General features: G+C 44.2%; 1 protein-coding gene across 4 annotated transcripts in view; it reads right to left on the minus strand.

The window, feature by feature from the left end:
* LOC148443271 (heparan-alpha-glucosaminide N-acetyltransferase-like) overlaps positions 1-24,987 on the minus strand; it is a 735,097-nt gene that overhangs the window by 513,637 nt on the left and 196,473 nt on the right. For all 4 annotated transcript variants that reach the window (XM_088463038.1, XM_088463039.1, XM_088463037.1 and 1 more), the window contains one exon: positions 22,452-22,503. In XM_088463038.1, coding sequence (XP_088319164.1) covers positions 22,452-22,503 — 52 coding nt within the window. The remainder of the gene's footprint in view (positions 1-22,451; positions 22,504-24,987) is intronic.

Genomic DNA, 24,987 nt, shown 5'->3' on the forward strand with positions numbered 1-24,987 from the left:
GCACTGCAGATGGGATGATGCAATTAACGACACGGTATAATTACATGCAGCATGTAACGAGATTGTGCAGTGTGTACATGTATCATTGCATCGGTCACCACACAGCTGTATCGTGTGTACCCAGTTTAAAATTAACCTATCAATAATTTGAATACTCCATACAAAGTTTTTAAAAAATTATGAGTGAGTGCATGTCTGCCTCTCTGCCGCCCTAGGCCTTCTAATATTCCATGTTACATTTCAAAAGTGGCTAAAGGAGTGGAAATAAGTATTTTACAGTACAGCAGATTACCCAATATGTTTATATACTTCTAGATCACAGCACAGTTTGATCTAGCTCAGTTTCCCAAACTCATTCCTCAGGAAGCACTAATGCTGAGTACACACTTAACGATGTGCGTACAAAGCGATGCGACAGACGACTGAACGAGCGACAGGCCGACATATCGGGTGACCGGTACACATAGCACAATCCATTGCACGACCGCCCGATATGTCGGCACCAGCTGCATGCCGCTGCATGGTGTCGTCAGTTGTATTGTCGGATTGCGGTGCATACATGGCCGACCTGACGATGTGACTGACGACCATACGGGAGTGTGCATGGGTCAACATAGAGCCAATTTTGACGATATGTTGGACCAATCCGTCGGATCGGCCAAATTATCGTCTAATGTGTACCCAGCATTACAGCGCATGGTTTCAGATCTCCTCACAGAGTCACAAGTGAAATAATTGGCTCCACTTGTGGATCTTTTAAAGCGTGTCAGCCAGTAATGAATACACCTGTGCACCTGCTAGGAAAAATGGGAACCATGCACTGTTAGTGCTCCTGAGGAATGAGTTTGGGAAACACTGGTCTAGTTACAGCCCACATACTGTAGCTTCCCCCAATCCCCAAAATATTTCCAACCTCTTGGGACATCAGAATGGGGCATATTTACTAATCATCGGAGCATAGACACAATAATTATCATTTATCGCCTCTATTTGCTGCAATAAGAAATTAAGTTCTGCCGGGATGTACTATTGTACACATGCAGGGACTGGGGCTCCAATACTTATTATTTGTGGGTATCCCCCTGGGGGTGGGGGGAGTTCCACAAATAATGATTAATAAATAGCCACCAATGAAATGGAAAGTATAAATTTCCCAAAAACCCAAATATTCGATTTGACTATACACTGGTTTATTGACCATACTTGCCTACTTTGAAAAAGTATTTCAAGGAAAGAAACACTCTATGAGCGCGGCGGTAAAGTGGGCGTGTACTGCTACATATGAGAGGCGTGTCATACCGTATATACTCGAGTATAAGCCGACCCGAATATAAGCCGAGGTACCTACTTTTACCCAAAAAACTGGGAAAACGTATTGACTCGAGTATAAGCCTAGTGTGGGAAATGGCAGCAGCTGGTAGTGCCCCAAGTAGTAATTCCCCTGGTTGTGCCCCCAGTAGTAATCCCTCCTGGTAGTGCCCCCAGTGGTGATCGCCCGTTTCAGTGCCTCCAGTAGTAATCCCCCCCTGGTAGTACCCCCAGTGGGGGGGATTACTACTGGAGCACTGGGATTACTACTGGAGGCCCTTTTAGTGCCCCCTGTAGTAATCCCCCTCTGGTAGTGCCCCCTGTAGTAATCCTCCCCTGGTAGTTCCCCCAGTGGTAATCCCCCCTTTTAGTGCCCCCTGTAGTAATCCCCCCCTGTAGTAATCCCCCCCTGGTAGTGCCCCCTGTAGTAATCCCCCCCTGGTAGTTCCCCCAGTGGTAATCCCCCCTTTTAGTGCCCCCTGTAGTAATCGCCCCCTGATGTTGCCCCTGTAGTAATCGCCCCCTGGTAGTGCCCCCTGTAGTAATCGCCCCCTGGTAGTGCCCCCTGTAGTCCCCCCCCCTAGTAGAGAGAGACGTGGTAGGAATAAAAAAAATAAACACTTACCTGAAACTCCCGCTCCTGGTCCCGCCGCTGTCCACTCCTCCGGCCGCTTTGCATGGAGAGACGTCGTCATGACGACGTGTCTCCCATCACCCACTGCGGGAGCCGAAAGATGAGCAGCAGCAGCCGCTGAGGGTCTGACAGACTCTCAGCGGCTGCTGATTACAGCAAACACACAGCTGCCGGCTCCGGCGGCTGTGTGTTTGGCAGTGTGTAGCGCTGACCGAACTCCGTCCGGTCAGCGCTACACTTCACTCGAGTATAAGCCGAGGGGGTACTTTTTCAGCACATTTTTTGTGCTGAAAAACTTGGCTTATACTCGAGTATATACGGTAATCTGTAAACGAGCCCCAAAGCAGTTAGTAAGACCTACTTGTTGATAAAAACACACTGATACGTTTCAGAAAATGCATGTAGCCATAGGGATCATTGTGCCTTATAACCAGTGAAGGGAAATTATACTAATGATCCGATTTGAATGTATATATCTGTTTGTTTGTTTCTTTGTTTATTAATAGAACAGCTTCATAATAGGGGTAAGCTGCAATCAGGGAGATAGCTAGACTCTTCAGGGAGACAGGGAGATTATTAGGGAGTCTCCCTAACAATGAAGGAGAGTTGGTAAGTATGGTCTTTAATAGCAACAACTGTTTGAAGACAACCACAAGCAGTGAATCAGTATCTTGACCACAGCTTGCACATAAAATGCCATTTTAAATCCTTTTGAATCAAAACATACATTTGTCCTGGAAGGGTTCAGAGACTGAGAGCAGCATCTACACCGTATACATTAGTAAACTCAATTCCTGCCACCTGTGATGAATGACAGAGGCTTGCTGGCTAGCAGCTTGATTTCATTGTATCATTATTACACAGTCCGGGCCAGCTGGGCTGCATCTTTCCGCCGCCTTTCAGAGTTGGGGGTCTCATTCTTCTTTTGGAGAGATTCAACTGTGTCATAATGGGAGACTACAGCATATAACTTCCTGAGCACATCATTTCTGCTGGCGTTTTAAATTGTACACAGACATTTCCAGTCATGTTTTGTGCGGATACATTTATTTTGGAGATTTCAGAGTTATTATACAACCACATATTAAAAAAATCCTCCGTGCAACACAAGGGCTAGTTTACATCTTAAGAACAAAAAATTGTTTATACTGCGCTAGGTATCAGCCTATATGTATAACTTGTAATAGTCTTAATGACTAAAGGTTGCACCACATTTTTTTAAAGGAAAAATCCCTTCATATAGTATCTAAATTATTGAGCCATACGAATACAGCAAAAAAATAGTAATGCTGGGTACACACGTAAAGATTTTCTGTCCAACCATCCAACTAGTTGATTGGTTGGTATGAAAATCTGGTAAGGTATGAAAGCAAATGACAATCAGCAATTTGCTCCCAAACGCCGGAAAATGGACAAAAACTGTTGTTTGAACAAATTGTTTAGATCAAACATTTAACAAACTTGTCTGACCGACCATTTTCATCTGTTTTCTGGCATTTTGGAGCAAATTGCTGATCATCAGTTACTCCCATACATTACCAGATTTTCATTCCAACCAATCAACTAGTTGGATGGTTGGACAGAAAATCTTTACGTGTGTATGCAGCTTAACACTTTATCTTATTCAATAGACATATTCACATAAATACCAAACAAACATTGAAGTAGACATAAAAGTAGATACAAAGTGATAAAAAGACTTATTAGATGTTTTCAGGGATCGGTTGTTACAAGTCCCAGGTAAATTAGCATGCCAGTTCTCTTGTATAAAAGATTATTCATCCAGAGTGTAAAAGATGTAAGGTGCACATTAAAGTTCATATAGTGTAAAAAATTAAATGTCAATACCTTATAAAGGTGAATTAGGTAATTTGCTATAATAGCAGCTTCTTTCTACTTCAGCTTGTACTGAGCAGGTCACGATAGTGCTACGGGTGGTCTGGATGGACACGTGGGCGATCAATGCTGGGTATTTCCGGGGAAAGTGCAGTATGAATAAGCTTGCCGCTCCAGATACTCCGGATAGTACTGTTAGGCACAAGGTAGCTGTCTATGACTCCAATGCATTCCGTCTCAGTTTAGATGGAGACTTTTTCAAGACTGACAGCATATGGGGCCAAAGCAGTATTTAACTGAACAAAGGTCCCCATCTCTTAATTACTTTAATTGATAACTTCTGTTCCTTTAGTAAAAGTTGTGGAACAACCGATCTGTTTTATTTCATATGTGAATACACAACAAAAAGTACCTAAAAAACACCTTAAATACATATAAAAAAATACATTAAAAAAAGAACATATTAAAAATGACAACTATATTTCTCACTATTTCTTCAACATGGTCAAGGTGTTCTTTTTTTTAGTACAAAACAATCTCCTTGAACACTGTCGAAGCTGAATAATTGGCTGAGACAAGTTCAGTTTAAAATTTAATCGCGGCGACGCCATCTTGCGAATGGCCGCAAGACTCCATTTTGGAAATGAGATCGCAAGACACCATTTTTGTGTTCAGCGTCAATTCAAGTTATAACTCAGGAGCTAAGAACAGATGGCAATGTTTTTGTTAACCTACCAAGGGCAACTGGAAAAACAAGCTTTCTGAGTAAAAGTAAATAAGAAGAGACAATGGGTATTTTTACATACAAATTGGGAATCCCTGGATGCAGATAATGTATAGTTGTGGCAATTGTAATATAATATCTACACAATTGGATTTGTCTGAATCCTAGACAAGATGGCCCCAAATTCCACAGCTTGAGGTGGTAATACATTTGCACTTCACACAAGAGTCTGAGAGAACAAAAGAGGTTTTGTTTTCCTTTGAACACACAACAGGTGGGGGCCTGCTGACAGAGGGCATGTAGAACTACAACCCTCAGCCATCCACACTGCTGGATGTTCACTTCGTGTATGAGAAATTATGCACTTAAATCTCACCCATTAATAACTAGCGTCCTTATATCAAACCCCGAATACTCAAACACTACATATTCACACACAAGGTTCCATTAGCATCAAATTGTATGATTCAAGTTGGTTAAGTTAGTTTAAATGCTAAGAAATAGAGGTTTTTGATATCTAAGGTATTATACATGATAAGCAAGGTATGTTTGGTTTCGTTCTGATGCGTACGCTTTTTACAGAATCCCGGTGTTATCGGTGGAGAGATCGCATCATGCAAACTCAAGTTACGGATCGCAGAACTTACAAGCAACAAAATGTTTAGTTGATGGAATGTTACAGGAGGCGTTACCAGAAAGACTCTGGCTGTTAGAGGCAGGGAAAGTCTATTTGAAACAACCTGTTAAATGTGTCGTTACATATGCTTCTCCTCTGGGAACCAATGAGATCAGCAGGAAGTTCCCCCTTTGTCCTGTTTCAGTCTGGGGGGTAATAAATACATGTGTCCGAACACTGGTTTGCCAGTTCATGCTGAATTTTGGGTGAACTGAGGATATCTAGTCAGAAGTCTATCTCTGGGTCCAGAGGCGCAGCGTATGTATAACCGTGCTTGGGTCTGTATTATTTCCTTTTACGCCTAACTTGTGTATGTATAGATTGCGTGTAACTGACTGTACTTTTACCTGAATAATACTTGTGCGTTGGAAACACAGATTCCACTCCTGTCTTTATTTGCGGTTAAACTGCGTACGCAATTAGCGTTCTGTTTAGAGGTTTTAGGCAGGGTTTTGTCTTAGAGGTTCTAGGCAGGTGAATCTTAGAGGTTTATAGGAAGGAATATACTAAAAGGTTTATTGACGAATTCTACAGTGGGGGCTCATCGGTTTATCACACTATCTGATACACGATAACACTCGGTCAGTTCTCTCTCAGCAAAAGGGTGGAGGCGCCTTTTGAGAGACGCATTAGTCTTTCATTACCACAGTGTTGCTGAGAGCGTACTGCCGGTTATTGTGTAGAGGAAGCGCTGATCAGAATCCAGGGACAAGAGAGAAAAAAAAAAAAGTTTTTTTTTTCTCTGTTGCTAGAACCTTACCTTTAGAGGGGTGCTGTAGTATTGAGTATGCGGCTGAGACGCATTTTTGCGTACGCAGTTAAAAAGTCATTATACGCTTGTGTGGTAGTCACATAATTGTGTATGCGGCCGGTCGCACAATAAGCGTATACGCATTTCCGGTTCTGCTGCCACGTGTTTGAACAAAGGCATTGAGGTTTACATTTTTTTCTATCTACCAATATCTGGGTTAAACGTTTATTTTCTGCGCAGAGACAAAGTGTGTAACAGTGAGTATGTGTTGGACAGTTAAGGGTATCGTATGATCCTTAAGGGCTAGGTGCAAGGGTTAGCCTAGCCGCTCGGTAAGCAGCTTACCGTTCAGTACACAGAGCAGGTGTATGGTTTGTTATTTTTGTTAGGGACCGGCTCTCAGTATGACTGCAATGTTCAATAATATTTGAGCATTATAGTTGAGCCGCACTAGGTGTGATTGTGAGCTGAGAGAGAACAGGTGAGTGAAAGCATCTAGAAATAACTTTCATAGGTGAGTGATAGCATCTATAAATAACTTTCATAGGTGAACGGACGCATCTAGAAATTTCTTCCATAGGTTTGCTGCTGTTGAAAGCGCCGCTCTGGTCGGCACAACATATTATGCATACTAAGTACGGTACTTATGCAATAAGGTATTGTGATATATGGTTTAATATGACGAGAATGAGTATTAGACCGTTTCCCAGAATTGGTAGTTTTGACAAAAATGTGTTAGATAATGTCCAGGATCACATCAGTATGGTGCGATCCCGAGAGAAAAAGATTAAGTATTTTGAATGTTTAAAAATATGGCAGCATGAAGGGGATGCTTGGCTTAAAAATGTGCAAACGACACAAACTAGCGTTGCGAACGCATTGCCAGAAAATACATCCGCGACGCTGAGTTGCAATACGGGCGAGCCTCAAATTGGCGCGCACAGACGGCAAAGTAGCGTAGTGGAGAGTATTGCCAGCAGTTCACGCTCATCTCCCCTACCTTATGTGGATGGAGGTGCAAGTACGGTTACCAAAAATACCAATAAAAAATGTAACAAGTAATTTGTACCCCCTCTTAAGTAACCATAAAGAAAATGTTTATGATGTAGAAGATGAGCCTATTGTAATGTCTGCCATTTCCCATGCTGTACAAATGATAGATGCTGCATCACCACAATCACGGGTGGTGCCGCCATCTCCATCGGTAACAGCAAGGGAAGTGTTAATACACTCGGCACCCATTGAGGAAGTTGTTAATACCATACGTAGCAGCAGCAGATTAAACCCCCAGCCAGGTAACCAGGTCAAAGGTAGCAACGCTGCCGGTCTGCATCCCATTCGGACAATAACTGTTCCAAATGGAAATGCAGATGCAAACGGTGTAGTGCCCACAAGGGAAGTAGTAATGCATTGTCTATGGACAAGAGCAGAACTGAATTCCATCATAAATGATTTCCCCAATCCCAAAAAGGAACTAGCCAAATGTCAAAGATTTTTGAGAAATTTGGGTAGTTCTCATGAGCCCACTAATAAAGATTGGCGTGTGGTGTTAAGGGCCTGCCTGCCACACAATACCGACGAGACAAAATTTATCACAGACTGTGTATTGGATGGCGACGTTCCCTTAACAGACCAAGTAAACCAAGGTAACATTTCCCGCATTGTGACTAGGGGTGAGCGGGTTCGGATTTCTGAAATCCGAACCCCCCCGAGCCCCCCCGATCCGAGTCCGATCCAAGTCAGGCTCGACTTTTCCCGCCTGACTCGGATCTGAAATCGAGGCAAAACGTCATCATCCCGCCTTCCGAGTCTCGCGGGTTTTGGATCCTATATAAGGTACCCGCGTCGGCGCCATTTTCTCACTCGGCTGTGGACAGTGAAGAGGGAGGGTGGGAGTTAGGGCTGTGTAGTGTAGTGTAGTGTAGTGCTGCTGTTGTCCACTACTTCAAAGTCCATAGGGGCTGGCTGTGTTGTGCTGTGCTGCTGTTGTTAATAGGGGCTGTGTCCACTACTTCAAAGTCCATAGGGGCTGGCTGGACTGTGTTGTGCAGTCAGTTCTCCATAGGGGCTGTGTCCACTCCAAAGTCCTGTGCAGTGTCCCAGTCCTAAAGGGGTGCTGTAGTGTTGTCCAGGGGGTGCTCTGTCCATCAGGGGTGCTCCCCCCAAGTGCTAAAAAAATAATATATTTTCTGTGTTTGTGAATTGTGTGCGCAGTAGCCGCACGTGCATCAACAAAGTAGTGCCAAGCGTGCGCCTGTGTCATAAGTAAAGGGCCGGCTGGCTTGACCGTTAAAGGGTGCTGTAACCCCCGAAAGTACACTCCAATCCAAACAAAAAAAAAATTATTTTCTGTGTTTGTGAATTGTGTGCGCAGTAGCCGCACGTGCATCAACAAAGTAGTGCCAAGCGTGCACCTGTGTCATAAGTAAAGGGCCGGTTGGCTTGACCGTTAAGGGTGCTGTAACCCCCGAAAGTACACTCCAGTCCAAACCAAAAAAAAAATTATTTTCTGTGTTTGTGAATTGTGTGCGCAGTAGCCGCACGTGCATCAACAAAGTAGTGCCAAGCGTGCGCCTGTGTCATAAGTAAAGGGCCGGCTGGCTTGACCGTTAAAGGGTGCTGTAACCCCCGAAAGTACACTCCAGTCCAAACCAAAAAAAAATTATTTTCTGTGTTTGTGAATTGTGTGCGCAGTAGCCGCACGTGCATCAACAAAGTAGTGCCAAGCGTGCGCCTGTGTCATAAGTAAAGGGCCGGCTGGCTTGACCGTTAAAGGGTGCTGTAACCCCCGAAAGTACACTCCAGTCCAAACCAAAAAAAAATTATTTTCTGTGTTTGTGAATTGTGTGCGCAGTAGCCGCACGTGCATCAACAAAGTAGTGCCAAGAGTGCGCCTGTGTCATAAGTAAAGGGCCGGCTGGCTTGACCGTTAAAGGGTGCTGTAACCCCCGAAAGTACACTCCAATCCAAACAAAAAAAAAATTATTTTCTGTGTTTGTGAATTGTGTGCGCAGTAGCCGCACGTGCATCAACAAAGTAGTGCCAAGCGTGCACCTGTGTCATAAGTAAAGGGCCGGTTGGCTTGACCGTTAAGGGTGCTGTAACCCCCGAAAGTACACTCCAGTCCAAACCAAAAAAAAAATTATTTTCTGTGTTTGTGAATTGTGTGCGCAGTAGCCGCACGTGCATCAACAAAGTAGTGCCAAGCGTGCGCCTGTGTCATAAGTAAAGGGCCGGCTGGCTTGACCGTTAAAGGGTGCTGTAACCCCCGAAAGTACACTCCAGTCCAAACCAAAAAAAAATTATTTTCTGTGTTTGTGAATTGTGTGCGCAGTAGCCGCACGTGCATCAACAAAGTAGTGCCAAGCGTGCGCCTGTGTCATAAGTAAAGGGCCGGCTGGCTTGACCGTTAAAGGGTGCTGTAACCCCCGAAAGTACACTCCAGTCCAAACCAAAAAAAAAATATTTTCTGTGTTTGTGAATTGTGTGCGCAGTAGCCGCACGTGCATCAACAAAGTAGTGCCAAGCGTGCGCCTGTGTCATAAGTAAAGGGCCGGCTGGCTTGACCGCTAATGGGTGCTGTAACCCCCAAAGTACACTCCAGTCCAAACCAAAAAAAAAATTATTTTCTGTGTTTGTGAATTGTGTGCGCAGTAGCCGCACGTGCATCAACAAAGTAGTGCCAAGAGTGCGCCTGTGTCATAAGTAAAGGGCCGGCTGGCTTGACCGTTAAAGGGTGCTGTAACCCCCGAAAGTACACTCCAGTTCAAACCAAAAAAAAATTATTTTCTGTGTTTGTGAATTGTGTGCGCAGTAGCCGCACGTGCATCAACAAAGTAGTGCCAAGTGTGCGCCTGTGTCATAAGTAAAGGGCCGGCTGGCTTGACCATTAAAGGGTGCTGTAACCCCCGAAAGTACACTCCAGTCCAAACCAAAAAAAAATTATTTTCTGTGTTTGTGAATTGTGTGCGCAGTAGCCGCACGTGCATCAACAAAGTAGTGCCAAGCGTGCGCCTGTGTCATAAGTAAAGGGCCGGCTGGCTTGACCGTTAAAGGGTGCTGTAACCCCCAAAGTACACTCCAGTCCAAACCAAAAAAATATATATTTTCTGTGTTTGTGACTTGTGTGCACTGTGGCTGCACGTGCATCAACAAAGGAGCAGCGCGAAGCGTGCGCCTGTGTCCCATAAGTAAAGAGCCGACTGGCTCATTTCTTAAAGGGTGGTGTAACCCACAAAGTGCACTACTCTCCAGCAAAAATAAAAAAATATTTTCTGTGTTTGTGTGCGCTTTAGCCGCACGTATATATCAATATAACATAAATGGAGGACCAAACTTTCTCCGATAAAAATAAAATAGGGAAAGATCAAGAACCACTTCCTCCTAGTGCTGTTGCTGCTGCTGGGAGTTGTTCATCATCCCAGAGAGGAAGTAGGAACATCACTACTTTTACTAAACAATTGACCCTCCAACAGTCCCTAGCGATGAGGATGAAGTACGACAGCAGTCATCCTGAAGCAAAACGTATAACTGAGGCCTTGACTGCTATGTTGGTGTTAGACATGCGTCCGGTATCCGCCATTAGTGCAGTGGGATTTAGACAATTGATGGAGGTAGTGTGTCCCCGGTTCCAAATCCCGACTAGATTCCACCTGCATCCTCAAAGCAGCAGCGACAAGCGTGCGTCTGTCTGTTAAAGGGTGGTGACACCCTCAAAGTGTGCTACACAAACAATAAAAATATTGTTCTTTTTTTTTCTGTCTTTGTGAAATGTGTGGGCTGTAGCCGCACCTGCATCCTTAAAGCAGCAGCGACAAGCGTGCGTCTGTCTGTTAAAGGGTGGTGACACCCTCAAAGTGTGCTACACAAACAATAAAAATATTCTTCTTTTTTTTTCTGTCTATGTGAAATGTGTGGGCTGTATCCGCACCTGCATCCTCAAAGCAGCAGCGACAAGCGTGCGTCTGTCTGTTAAAGGGTGGTGACACCCTCAAAGTGTGCTACACAAACAATAAAAATATTGTTCTTTTTTTTCTGCCTTTGTGAAATGTGTGGGCTGTAGCCGCACCTGCATCCTCAAAGCAGCAGCGACAAGCGTGCGTCTGTCTGTTAAAGGGTGGTGACACCCTCAAAGTGTGCTACACAAACAATAAAAATATTGTTCTTTTTTTTTCTGTCTTTGTGAAATGTGTGGGCTGTATCCGCACCTGCATCCTCAAAGCAGCAGCGACAAGCGTGCGTCTGTCTGTTAAAGGGTGGTGACACCCTCAAAGTGTGCTACACAAACAATAAAAATATTGTTCTTTTTTTTCTGTCTTTGTGAAATGTGTGGGCTGTAGCCGCACCTGCATCCTCAAAGCAGCAGCGACAAGCGTGCGTCTGTCTGTTAAAGGGTGGTGACACCCTCAAAGTGTGCTACACAAACAATAAAAATATTGTTCTTTTTTTTTCTGTCTTTGTGAAATGTGTGGGCTGTATCCGCACCTGCATCCTCAAAGCAGCAGCGACAAGCGTGCGTCTGTCTGTTAAAGGGTGGTGACACCCTCAAAGTGTGCTACACAAACAATAAAAATATTCTTCTTCTTTTTTCTGTCTTTGTGAATTGTGTGGGCTGTAGCCGCACTTGCATCCTCAAAGCAGCAGCGACAAGCGTGCGTCTGTCTGTTAAAGGGTTGTGTAACCCTCAAAGTGCGCTCCACAAACAATAAAAATATTCTTTTTTTTTTTCTGTCTTTGTGAATTGTGTGGGCTGTAGCCGCACTTGCATCCTCAATGCAGCAGTGACAAGCGTGCGTCTGTCTGTTAAAGGGTGGTGACACCCTCAAAGTGTGCTACACAAACAATTAAAATATTGTTCTTTTTTTTTCGGTCTTTGTGAAATGTGTGGGCTGTAGCCGCACCTGCATCCTTAAAGCAGCAGCGACAAGCGTGCGTCTGTCTGTTAAAGGGTGGTGACACCCTCAAAGTGTGCTACACAAACAATAAAAATATTCTTCTTCTTTTTTCTGTCTTTGTGAATTGTGTGGGCTGTAGCCGCACTTGCATCCTCAAAGCAGCAGCGACAAGCGTGCGTCTGTCTGTTAAAGGATTACATCGGTGACAGCATCTAAGTAGGCATGTCAGACTGTCCGTACCTGTACTGGCAGGAAAAAGAAGCAATTTGGAGGTCCCTGTACAAACTGGCTCTATTTTACCTGAGTTGCCCCCCCTCCAGTGTGTACTCCGAAAGAGTGTTTAGTGCAGCCGGGAACCTTGTCAGCGAAAGGTGTAGGAGGTTGCTTCCACAAAATGTGGAGAAGATGATGTTCATAAAATGAATTATCAACTCTTCCAGGGAGACCAGCCTCCAGAACGTACAGAGGGACCTGTGGTTCCAGCGGGGACGAATTAATACTCTGTGAGGATGAGGATGTACACACTGAAGAGGGTGAGGAATCGGTGGATGAGGAGGATGAGGATGACATCTTGCCTCCGTAGAGCCAGTTTGTGCAGGGACAGATTAATTGCCAGCTTGTTTTGTGGGGGCCCAAACGAACCAATCATTTCAGCCACAGTTGTGTGGCAGACCCTGGTGCTGAAATGATTGGTTTGTTAAAGTGTGCATGTCCTGTTTATACAACATAAGGGTGGGTGGGAGGGCCCAAGGACAATTCCATCTTGCACCTCTTTTTTTTCTTTGCATTATGTACAGTTTGGGGCCTAGTTTTTCAAACTGCCATTCTGTCTGCCACTGCAGTTTCACGCCTAGATGGGTCACGTGTTTGTGCCGCCCACTCGTGTCGCTTAGCATAGTCATCCAGCTACCTCGGTGCAACCTTTTGGACATAAAAACACTATTGTGAGGTGTGAGGTGTTCAGAATAGACTGGAAATGAGTGGAAATTAAGGTTATTGGGGTTAATAATAGCATAGGAGCAGAAAAACAAACAAATTCTGTGATTTTAGCTGTTTTTATGCTTTTTTTCAAAAAAATACAGATCCAAAACACAAAACCCAGAACCCAAAACACGGAAGGGTGGTTTTGGCAAAACCAATCCAGATCCAAAACACGAAGAAAGATCCAGATCCAAAACCAAAACACGAAAAGTGGCCGGTGCACACCCCTAATTGTGACTCAATTGGGTGTATATTTTCCAGTAGTAGTTAACTGGAACAAAATCTTCACAATCAAACAAAAAGAGAGTGAAACTGCAAAAGAATATTGCAACCGGGCTCTGCAGGCTATCACCCAGTACACTGGGATAGAAGATATTAAAGATAGCACTCACCACAGGGGAATGATAGTCACGGTACTCATGGACGGTCTGAAAGACGATTTAAAGACTCGGGTTCAGACCTCACAGCCTGGCTGGCGGGGACTTACAATAGATAACCTCATAGAGTCTGCCATAGAACATGACAAAAACATCTCAAAACAGAGGGAGACCCAGAGCGAAAAATTAATGGCTGTCAGTATACAAGCTCTGGAGAGAATGACGTTAATATCACAGCCAAGCGACACACCTGCACCCACACACACACCTGCACCTGAACAATTACACGTCCTCACCAATCCCACACCACAGCAAACACATCCTTACCCCACATATCATACACAACCACAGTTCCCATACTCATATCCCCCACAATATCCTTACCCTCCCTATCCTTACCCATACCCACCACCTTTCCCTCTTGCTCAAATCCCACAACAATCTTTTCATCCACCCCGTTCAAAATTATGTTTTAACTGTCACCAAGTGGGACACATAAGTAAGTACTGCAAAGTGAAGAACACCACACAGGAACACGAGTTTCCCATGGGTTCATAGGTAACCCCAGTATCTTCTCCCAGGCCTTATATGACTGTTTACAATCTTTTCAACCTATCAATGGATCTGTTCTAATGAAAAATGTGGACGATTTATTGTTGTATTTTGGGTCATGTTTAAATGATATTAAACTGTTTTGCTTTATCTCCCACTCATAGGACACAAGGTTGCTAAGGATAAACGGCAGCCATGCCAGGCTGAGGTCGACTACTCGGAATACTATCCAACCCAGTGGCACAGGCATTATTTAGAGCAGTAGCTATTGATAACAAGATTTAATTGCAGGAACCTGTATGCAGATACTATATCCCTAGAATTATTAAAAATGATAGGGGGACTTATTTTATAGGTGACGTTTCCAAGAACATGTGTAAGATGATGGGTAACAACACTGAGATTATCCCAGATTGTCTTTTCCTTTATTTGCCCCCCTTTGAGATACTGTCCAAACAGGCAGCCTCATGTGAAAATATGATAATGAGGTTACTGTGCAGGGTCTCACGAAGATGATTGAGAATAATTGAAATTGAAAGTGTTATTAACTAACATGTCTAATGCAAACTGTCATGATGTCAAAATCTGGGAGAATTTGTTATGATCCAAAAAAATTTTAGCTCAGGTTGTTTGACTGATCGGTGGAAAGGTCCGTATCTGACGATACAGCATCCTCAAAGGGTGGCCGGGGAAGATACGTGGATCCATTCCACTCACTATAGGGAGGTTAACCAACCGGTGGAGATACAAGGCAGAAACAAGGCCGATAACATGGACCTGTCGATTGCGAGCTTGTGCCGGAAGGATTAAAAAGGTGATGGTGAGATATCTGAGCTAAAGAAATGTGTAGATCAGTGCTTCCAGCAATGGAGTGGTCTGCTGTGGTCATCCTAGTTCTTTTTCTTTCCAGAGTTTTTGTCATGATGATCTGTTTGGGGATACTCAGTGTCTGTGATGGGGGACCGATAAAGGAGATGTGAGCTGATGGCGGAGCTGATGGAGTGGAGTCAGAAGGAGTGCAATGCCAATCAGGGGAGTTTCTGACCAATTTTAGTATTGTAATTGTTATGTTATTTGGGAAAAATACTTCCAAAAGTTATGACCCTCACACATGTTGAAATGCTGGGTTTAAATAAAAACACACCGTCACCATATCTTCACACACAATATGAACACAGAGGCAAGAGAAATATGATACCTGGTGATATGCATAAAGCCGCTCAGTTAATCAGTGAGACAACTGGTTTCCAAGTTTTAGTCGCCCTGGATCCCACCAGGATTGCTAAGGGTACATTAAATTTTAGATATATCCAGGAACTTGCTAAATTAATAGATAATATCACCGAGATGTACGATGACACATTCAGGTACACAGGGAGAGAATTGCAAGCGTACAAGAAAGAACTAGTGCAACACAGGCTAGTGTTGAATTATTTAACTGCTGTTACTGGAGGGTATGGCGTAACGTTAGCCACCCAATTTGGAGTAAAGTGTTGCACTTATGTCACCAATGATACCAGCGACCCTAAGGAGGTGATAGACCAGAAGATGGATGAGATTCTGCAGCTAAAGTGGGAATTTCGTAAGAACCATAACGCATCAGTGGCTGAAGCAGGGGAAAAGATAGAAGGATGGGTGTCATGGCTGAACCCAGTGAAATGGTTCTTGGGTCTAGGAGAGTGGGTCCAGGAAGTGGTCGCCAGCGTAGGCAAATTCTTGATCCTTATACTGATTGTCATCATAGTAATTGGCATATGCGTCCGGTGTGTTCCTATTGTGTTGAAGTGTGGAAAATGTGAAAACAGAGTGAAACGAAGGGATGAAACTATGATGATGGTCAGAAATGATAATATGTATACCGAGGTAGATACAGAACTGCACTACAACCCTGAACTAGGAAGTACCATCATTTAAATGTATAATATTTAGACATGCATAGAAGATATTATTGAAATGTTATTTATAGAACACCCAGACAATGTAAAGTCTCAAATTCCCCTTCAAAACTACTGTTATAAGACTGGTGCATCCCCACATCTGTCACATGATCTCCCAAGATCCGCGGTGTGCGTATAATAGTAGTTTTATGCCCCCGCCTAGAGACACATTGTTGATGGATTAAGAACCACCTTGTGCCATCCCATGATAACACTAAATAATATGTTTTCGTACACTCTTAGGAAATTAAAAAGAAAAAATATTGTTGAATATTAACGCTCCCTATATGACCTTACAGTGTGGGAATGCTGCTGCCAAAAGAGAGGAATGTGCAAATACTTCAACAACTGGATAATGTAAAAGAAATTGGCTGCGCTATTCAACAACACTTACAATTACATATAATGGTATAAATTTATTTGATTGCTAAAAAGCTATAAAATATATATATAATATATATATATATATATAGTCAGGTGCATAAATATTGGGACATTGACAGAATTTTTATATTGTGGCCTCGATTAACCACCACAATGGCTTTAAAATGAAACAAACAAGATGTGATTTAACTGCAGACTTTCAGATTTAATTTGAGGGTAATTACATCCAAATCAGGTGAACGGTGTAGGAATTACAACGGTTTCTATATGTGCCTCCCACTTTTTAAGGGGCCGAAGGTAATGGGACTATCAACTCAAAAGCTATTTCATGGACAGGTGTGGGCTATTCCCTCGTTATTTCATTATCAATTAAGCAGGTAAAAGGTCTGGAGTTGATTCTAGGTGTGACATTTGCATTTGGAATCAGTTGCTGTCGACTTTCAATATGAGATCCAAAGAGCTGTCACTATCAGTGAAGCAAGCCATCATTAGGCTGAAAAATCAAAACAGACCCATCAGAGAGATAGCAAAAACATTAGGTGTGGCCAAATCAACTGTTTGGAACATTCTTAAAAAGAAAAAACGCACCGGAGAGCTCAGCAACACCAAAAGATTGTGTAATGTGTGTGATTCAACTAACAAAAGTAATGTTGACTAAGTTTGTAAAGAGCGTCAAAAGATCGTATTCCTAGCTGTTTTGAAAAAAACAGAACTGGTTATCAAAGGTTATGTTCGTTATTTGGAAAACGACTCTGCTTGGTAGCAATAGATTGTGTCAAAACAGCGGCTGGAATGTTTTTTAATATTGCCGGCATAAATTATAGATATCGATATCTAGTAAATTGGAATGAGCTATACCGCGGCGTATGTGGAGTGTCCTCTCATCATAGCAACCAGGGGACGAATCAAGGGCAGACAAACCCGTGTGCAAGTGCAGTGCACCATGTGCTTCCTTGTCAGTAGGGTGATTTGAACTGCTTGGTAGTCTGTCGGGCTGCAGCGTTTGGAATTAGCTGGGTCACACAGCAGGATCTCTCGTTGGAGAGTATAAAACTAGTCAAAGGAACGATTCTGAAGATAATTTGTGAGTCCTTTCACATAGAGATCCTATTTCATTTAAACCAACACGCCATATAGAAGAGTCAAGATCACAAATTCACCCTACAATTAAACAATCCAATTATACCAATCCAAGTCCATCAAGATGGCAAAGGCACCTCTGAAGAAACGACCCCCCCTATTTGCAGAGAAACGCGTCAGTGTTTGCTTCTGAATCCCGGACCTAGAGAGCACCTGATTGGATGCTAATCATTTGCCAGCTGGTTCCACTCACATTGCTCCAGCGAGCACACAGCTGGACACGCTGTTGTGCCTTTTCAGCTGCTGGGAACTCTCCTACAGAGGCGGCACATACACCCTTGTCCCTGGACATTTCCATCGCTGGGCCACAGTGAACAGCGCAGCCCTCCCTTCCAGGCACCAGCAGGATCTACATACTGCCGGTGCCTGTGGGAAGTAAGACAGACGTCACCCAGCTGTACCTGCCGGGACGCTGGCAGACATCGGCACTACACTTAGGTGACAAGATCACTATTTGCTGCATGACTGTTTTTACTAACTCCCAGTCTGCTTCCCAGTTCAGCACTCCTGGGATGAACACAGCTGTTATCGCTGGAAGATGGCTCTCTGCCCACTGCAGAATCTCTGCCACCTCTTTCATAGCCGCTGGACTTCGTGTGCCTCCCTGATGGTTTATATAGGCCACTGTCGTCACGTTGTCGGACTGAATCTGGACATGTCTGCCCCGAAGAAGGTCCTGTGCACCGCCCGGAGCTCTAATACATTTATTGGCAGATGGCTTTCTAGGTCTGTCCACCTTCCCTGGAAAGTGTGCTAACCTATGACTGGTCCTCAAACTCTGAGACTTGCATCTGTGGTGAGGAGTACCCATTCAAGGATCTACAACGGACGACCCCTGTTTAAAAGAGTCACCTCCATCCACCAGGATAAGGAGAGACGAACCTCTGGCAAGATCAGAATCATCTGTCGTTTTATCTGATGATGCCTACCATCCCACTGCGCCAAGATCCACCATTGTAGGACTCTGGAGTGGAACTGCGCATAAGCCACCATGTCGAACGTGGCTACTATGGAGCCCAGCAACTGCATGGCCAGGTAGACAGATACTACCTGGTTGCTCAGTAGAACGTGTACTCATGCCTGTAGCATCACAATTTTGTCCTCCTGCAGAAAGACCCTTTGTTGCCAAGAGTCTAGTATCGCCCCCAGGTGCATCATCAGCTGGGTTGGTGATAGAGAGGATTTCTTCCAGTTGATCACCCACCCGTGCTCTTGTAGGCAAGCTACCACCATTCGTAGATGACACAGTATGCCTCCTGCGACTGAGCAAGTATCAGAAGGTCGTCCAGGTATGGCAGGATTCTAATTCCCTGACACCTGAGATGGGCCGTCATGACCGCCATTACTTTCGTAAACACCCTTGGAGCTGTGGCCAGCCCGAAAGGTAGAGCCTGGAACTGCAAATGCTGTTGGGGTATTGTGATTAGGACATGCAGGTATGCACCCTGAATATCCAGTAAAACCATGAAGTCCCCTGGTTCCATTGCCAGCATGATTGACCGTAAAGTTTCCATGCAAAATTTTGGTGTCCTGACAAACTTGTTGAAAGTTTTCAGATTTAGAATAGGTCTGTACGACCCATTGGGCTTTGGATCAAAAATAAGGTTTTATAGTATCCCATTCCCTGTTCCGTCACAGGGACTGGGACAACAACCCCTGCCTTTAGAAGGGCCTCCACCGAACTCTGACTGGGTCCCCCGGTAAATCCATAACCACGAACCTCCGAGGGAGGCGGCTTCTGAATGATATGGCATAGCCGCGAACTACAAACTCCCATACCCAGGCATCCATAGTTGTCTGATGCCAGGCACAGCAGAACTGTAGCAGTCGGCCTCCAATCCTGACATCCTCCAGGGGGAGGCCCGCCCCTTCAGCCAGCAGGCTTACCATCTGGTTTAGACGTTGGACGCTTTGCTTGCCCAGTACTTTCTGGGCGGTCCCTTTCTCTGAGACTGCTGTCTCTTAGCTGAGGTCTGTTTTTTTGTCTCTTGCGACCAAAAGGACCAGGACGGCCACAGTCTTCTGGACGTAGCAGTAGTCGGTAGATCTCCCGACCTTGGTGTAGCCAGTGATGTCATAATCTCATCTAATCCTGGACCAAAGAGCACCTTACCTGTGAATGGCAAGGATTCTAGTGCTTTTTTAGACCTTGGATCCGCTCTCCAGGGTTTCAACCATATGGCCCTTCAGGCTGCCACTGAGTTAGCAGACATTCTCGATGCCATTATACCTGCATCGATGCCTGATTCACCCAAGTATACAGAAGCCTGCTTTATCTGACCCAGCAAAAACTTCTGTACTCTTGTAGGGTCTACAAACGTTTCAGCCAAAGATTTGGTCCAATCTCCCATTGCCTTAGCCACCCAGGCTATTGCTGTAGCTGGTCTGGTAATCGCCCCTAATAAGGAAAAAATTGTCTTCAGATAATTGTCCAGCCTCCTATTCACACCGTCCTTTAAGGAAGATACCGTTGGGATAGGCAATGTAGCACTCCTAACCAATCTAGTAATATGAGTGTATATTGTGGGGGAAACCTCCCATTTGCTACACGCTCCCGGCGCAAATGGGTACCTAGCTGCAATCTTTCAGTAGATGAAAAAGACTTGCAAGGGGTCTCCCATGCCTCAGAAAAAGATTTGTTAATTGTCCTTTGTGCGGAAAATAATCTTTCGCCACAGCCTGACGTCTAAAGACCACTTCCTTAGAGGCCGGTAGGACCTCCTCCTCCTGTATATTGAGGACAGACCTCACAGCCCTCACTAAGGCAGGAACACCCATCAGGGATGGTAATTATCGTTCAACGAGCCTGACTCAGAAACCTGAGACTCCTCCTCAGATGAATCAACCGGATCTGACTCTGGAGGAGACATATGACGACTCTTATGCCCTCTTTTCCTAGGCAACTAAGGAGAAGACCAAACCCCCTTAACTGGAGCCTCCCACCCCAGGCCAACCAACATTCAAAGAGGGTACCCCCATAGGGAGAGCCCGCTGTGGGAATGCCATAGCCTGAGGTAACTCCATAGCTGGAGTCCGCCCCTCTGTGACCTTGTTTATTAGGAAAGACAGTACCTCTGGAGTGACAGCCACCCAAGAAGGTTCTATAGCTGATACCGGATTCGCAGTATTAACAGACCCACCAGGCACCTGTTTACTTCAACCTTTACAGAACCCTTCCAGATTCACATCCTGTTCTGATAAACCTGTAGCACTGGACTTACAAAACACCAGTACTGAAGAACTTTGTTATTTATCAACTGACATAATTGAAAGAAAAATGCTATACAAAGTAATGTGACTTTTTACAATCGGTGACGCACCCTACCTCCAAAAGGACAAGGGGAAATACAGGAATAGTAATACCTGACCGTTTGTGAAACATAGGCAGTGTACATACAGCAGCTGGCACAAATTCACATTCAATGCATAAAGTCGTGCAACTGCGTCCGCTATGTGTACTCAATCAACTAAACCAACCCCCGAAGGAGGAAGGTAGGATATAGAGTATGCTATATACCAAACCCAAGTGAGAGGTATACAGAGAGACTGACCCAAACCTCTGAGAACTCCGCTGCAGCCGCCGGGCAAATGCTAAACTGCGCGCTTCTCATACACGAGGAGGTCTTTTATACCAGACGCTGGAATCCTAGCCGGAAGTTAGCGTCTGGGGTGAGGAGCGGCCGGGGAGTGCAAATCTCCCCTAAGCTGCATCTGTTGATTGCCCTGTACGCTGCACTACAAAGTGGCAAGACGCCAACCAGTGCACACTAGTGCGTCTTGCCACCCATCCACGGCAACAGACGATAAGGCCCCGACCGCCGTAGTGAGGAATCAATTTTTTCAGAACGTCTTTCACACGCAGCGGCCTCTGACGCGTCTCAACACCAGAGGCTGGGGACTGCTCGCGCATGATTCCCCGAAGGGAATCCTTACCTGACATCTCCGTTTCCCCAACCGCAGTCCCGGACCTCAGCGTCTTCCGGCCACCAGCAAAGCCATGCTGAGGCCAGCCGAAAACACTCAGGGCACACCACACAGCGATCTGGTGTATCGGCCGTCAGCGGAGGTAGATGGAGCAGTACAGCGTCCATCCTTGCGCCGGTACCGCTAAACTCATGAAGTTTCATAATTTTAAGGTAAGAAAAAAAATAAAAGTTTAGGACTGCCTAGCAGTCTCACTGTATAACAGGCGGGTCTTGCCGCGCACCAAACGAAACAACTGAATGCCTGTGGCTGGGGGCGGGGGATATAGGTAGGAGGACCAGTGCATGCTGGAAGCTCCAAAGCTTTGCTGTTTGGTGCAATGGACGTCGTCCAACTATATATCCCAAGGCAATTTCTGTGGATCTTATGGAACCCGAAGAAGAAAGCAAGCCTTTTTTTTCTTATGGCCATGGTCAGTCCGGTCAATGTGTGGCCCCACTCACTCAGAACCCCGTCCTCTACCATGGGAGGGCAGGACCCAGTGAGCCCACAGCCAGATTATCCCAGAGTTTGAGTGGCCGGGTGTGGTGCAGAAGCAATGGCAGAATCAGGGACAATGTCATTATGCTGGAATTATTTTTTATTTATTAACAACTTCTGTGAGACTAACCAAAATCTGAGTTACCCATGGGGGCTGGCCTGATATAGAGCCGGCGGGCCATTAAAAGCTAACTAGGGCTGACCCCAGCAAATAGTTGCCATCTCAAAATTGGTTTACTTCCTGCCCGGAGGGACGCACCAGTCACCACAGCAGCACAGTTCCATTAAACCCATCCTATCCTATCCCTAGCATTTCAAGAGGGTAAGTACGTGGTTGTCACCTCTGGCTAAAGGTGGCAACCAATCAATCATCATATATTTGATTGTTGACACCCGATGTCCAAGCTTCAGAAAATGTACTGCCACCAGTTTATAAGCTTCAGCATTGGTAAAAGTAAGTTGTTTGGCTGATTGGTGTTGGGCCATACATTCAGGGAAGGTACCGGCAATGGTCCCCATGTACATGATGTGTTCAATAATACTTAAAAATATCAACAGCAATATAACTTAACACCCAAAATGATTATCAGAATATTACATAGAGCAGGGTAAGCTTGTCACTAGTGCCACAAGGTAATACTCAAAGATATCCGCAGGGATAATCTCTTTCCTACTAGGTGTGCTGCTCTGATCCTCCCTATATACATATATACATACATACATACATACATACATACACAAGATATTATGAAGCCAGCTAACATAAGGGCCATGTCAGCTGATTTGTACTCACACAGGTTGTCTTTCTTTTAAAGCCCTGAATGAACCTTTGAGTGCAGCCGAATCTGTAAAATTAATATCAATTAATCATTTTACTGTGCAAGAGAGAAACTTTTTATTATTCTGTATTAATTATTCAAGCACCCTATGACATATTGCATTAGCCCCCTGAAAGGTATAACCACATAGTAGAGATGAGCGGTTCAGATTTACTCGGTTATGTTCTGATCTCAAAAACGGCATCTTATTGGCTATCCAGCCATCATAAGATCAATTCAAATTTGCGCTAGTTTGGTGAAAGGAACCAAGTAAATCTGAACTGCTCACTACTATCACATAGTATATTATACAGTGCTGGGTTATAATAAAAGGCAAATAAATTGACTTTTTGAAGGCCGAGAGAATAGAGGGGCCCATAGTTTTGTTGCCTGATGTCCTTGAGGGGGGTTTGCTACACCCAGTGCGCTTAACTCACCATGTCACTCCTCCTATAGTCCTCTGCACGTGCTGGAGGCACGCCCCCTGATGCACTATGTTTTGGGATCATGACCACGTGTCATGCCCCTGTTCTCGTCATACCAGGCAGCTTGCCCAGCCCTCCATGAGCTGCTGGGCAGCCCCCTGCCTCTCTCTCGGCACAGTGGATGACGCTCGCATGCATCACCACTGCTCGCCACTCTGACATCCAACCAAAGGGGTGATACCAAAATAGCAGAGCAGCTCTGTGCAATATCCTGAAGGTTATACATGGAACACCCTGCCCTAGAAAGAATGGATGCATAGCAAGTCAGGTTAGGGGGCTGATCTGCTCCTCCACCCTGATGAGCTAATTGGTTCACTGATATAGGACAATATCATATGTTTCAAGGATCATATGTGTCAAGGAGAGAGGGCTCCCGAAGATGTTACAGGAAGACGGAGGACTGTACCATCTAATAAATGAATGAGTAACTGCAATAGTGTATAAAATGAAGATGACACATAGGGCTCTATTTAAAAAGGAACGTGAAAAATGGCATTTTAACCTTGTTGCTTTTCGCTTCCCTTTTATCTCCTATTTATATTTTTAGGGTGCCATGAGAGGCCTAGCAGTAAAGGTCTGTCCCGGTGAAGAGATAATTGAGCATAGTGCAGTTTTTCTCCTTTGCAAAAGACATCATGTACCCTGTGCGCATTCGCCTCCCGGCCAAAGGGGCTGGGGAGTGCAATGCAGTATGGGAGAAATCAGGAAGAGAACGGTCTCTTCCTGCTTATCTTCCCCGAGGGCGCACATAACACCATTCTGAGATGGCATTATGTTGCAGAGAGAAGCTTCGCTGCTCTCATTTTATTAAATACAGTTTGTGCACAGCCTCCATTGAAACCAATGGGGGCTGCAGCACTGTTATTAGAGAAAAGAAAAGGCAGAGAAATCAGTGATTTCTAAATAGTGACAAATAAAATTAGAGGCTTTCTCCACCAAAAATTATGGAGAAAAGCTTTATTTCGTTTACTAAATATGCCCTTTAAAATGGTAACTCTTTTACTATAGGCTAGCAAGTTCTACAGTTTACAGTTTGTTTCACTTAAGTGTAAGTCCAACTTTTGCATAGACAAACACTAACTTTACTCTTGTGAATGTAGAATTAAAATGTGGTACGTTCTATGCAGACAGAAAAAAAGGTGAAGTAATCCATTGCATTGTCATTTCCCTAGTCCAACAAAAATCTAAGCAAACATCTCTTGTTTACAAAATGTTCATTTTAATAAAATCTGATATCATTCTTTAGAATTTAACACACATACAATGAGTTATAATTGACAGTCATGTCATTACCAATTATCACAAGTTAGCTAATTGATCGGAAGCTAATCTGGCCACATGGCATGGTCACAGAGTGACCTACAACTGCACAGATCTGGCTCTTTAGATTTGGAACCAAATTCATTAAAATCAGACTATGCGTTCTGGTCATCCAAAGACTACATATTCTCTGCCCTGTCCATTCCAATCTAAACACGATGTGATCGGACAGATCTTATCATTCGTGGGCCATACTGGCTGCAATCTTTGTCTGACTTGGTCGAAAAATATCCTAAATGTCTAACCACACTAGCTGTTTCACATTATTGAAAGCAAATATTTGACCAGCTGCAATGGACTACAGCAAATGAATTACTCATACACGATAAACTGTGTATGTACCTTTTTTCAAAAGAAAGATAAATGTAAACTCATAAAAAGTGTAAACACAACTTCGTTCTGATTAAATCCTATTCATAAGGTTCAACTCCCTTTTAGTAGATCATTCATTAGAAGATATTACAGCGTTAATCATAACCAAATGGGCCAGCATTGCAAGGTCTAGTACTTGGAATCTGCTCTAAGGAAACTATTATGGGAATTATAATTAATATGGGAAGACATTAGGTGTAAATTGTTATTGAACACTAAATATTTCTAACCATATTGTTAATATATATGCTAATGAAATGTTTGCCCTTCACCGCCTACTGCTTTTGAAACAATAATTCACTTGAATTTGATTAAGAAGGGGTTGACTTTGGCT

This window comes from Taudactylus pleione, unplaced genomic scaffold (genome assembly GCF_031769625.1).
Source record: "Taudactylus pleione unplaced genomic scaffold, aTauple2 ptg001314l, whole genome shotgun sequence".
NCBI lineage: Eukaryota > Metazoa > Chordata > Amphibia > Anura > Myobatrachidae > Taudactylus > Taudactylus pleione.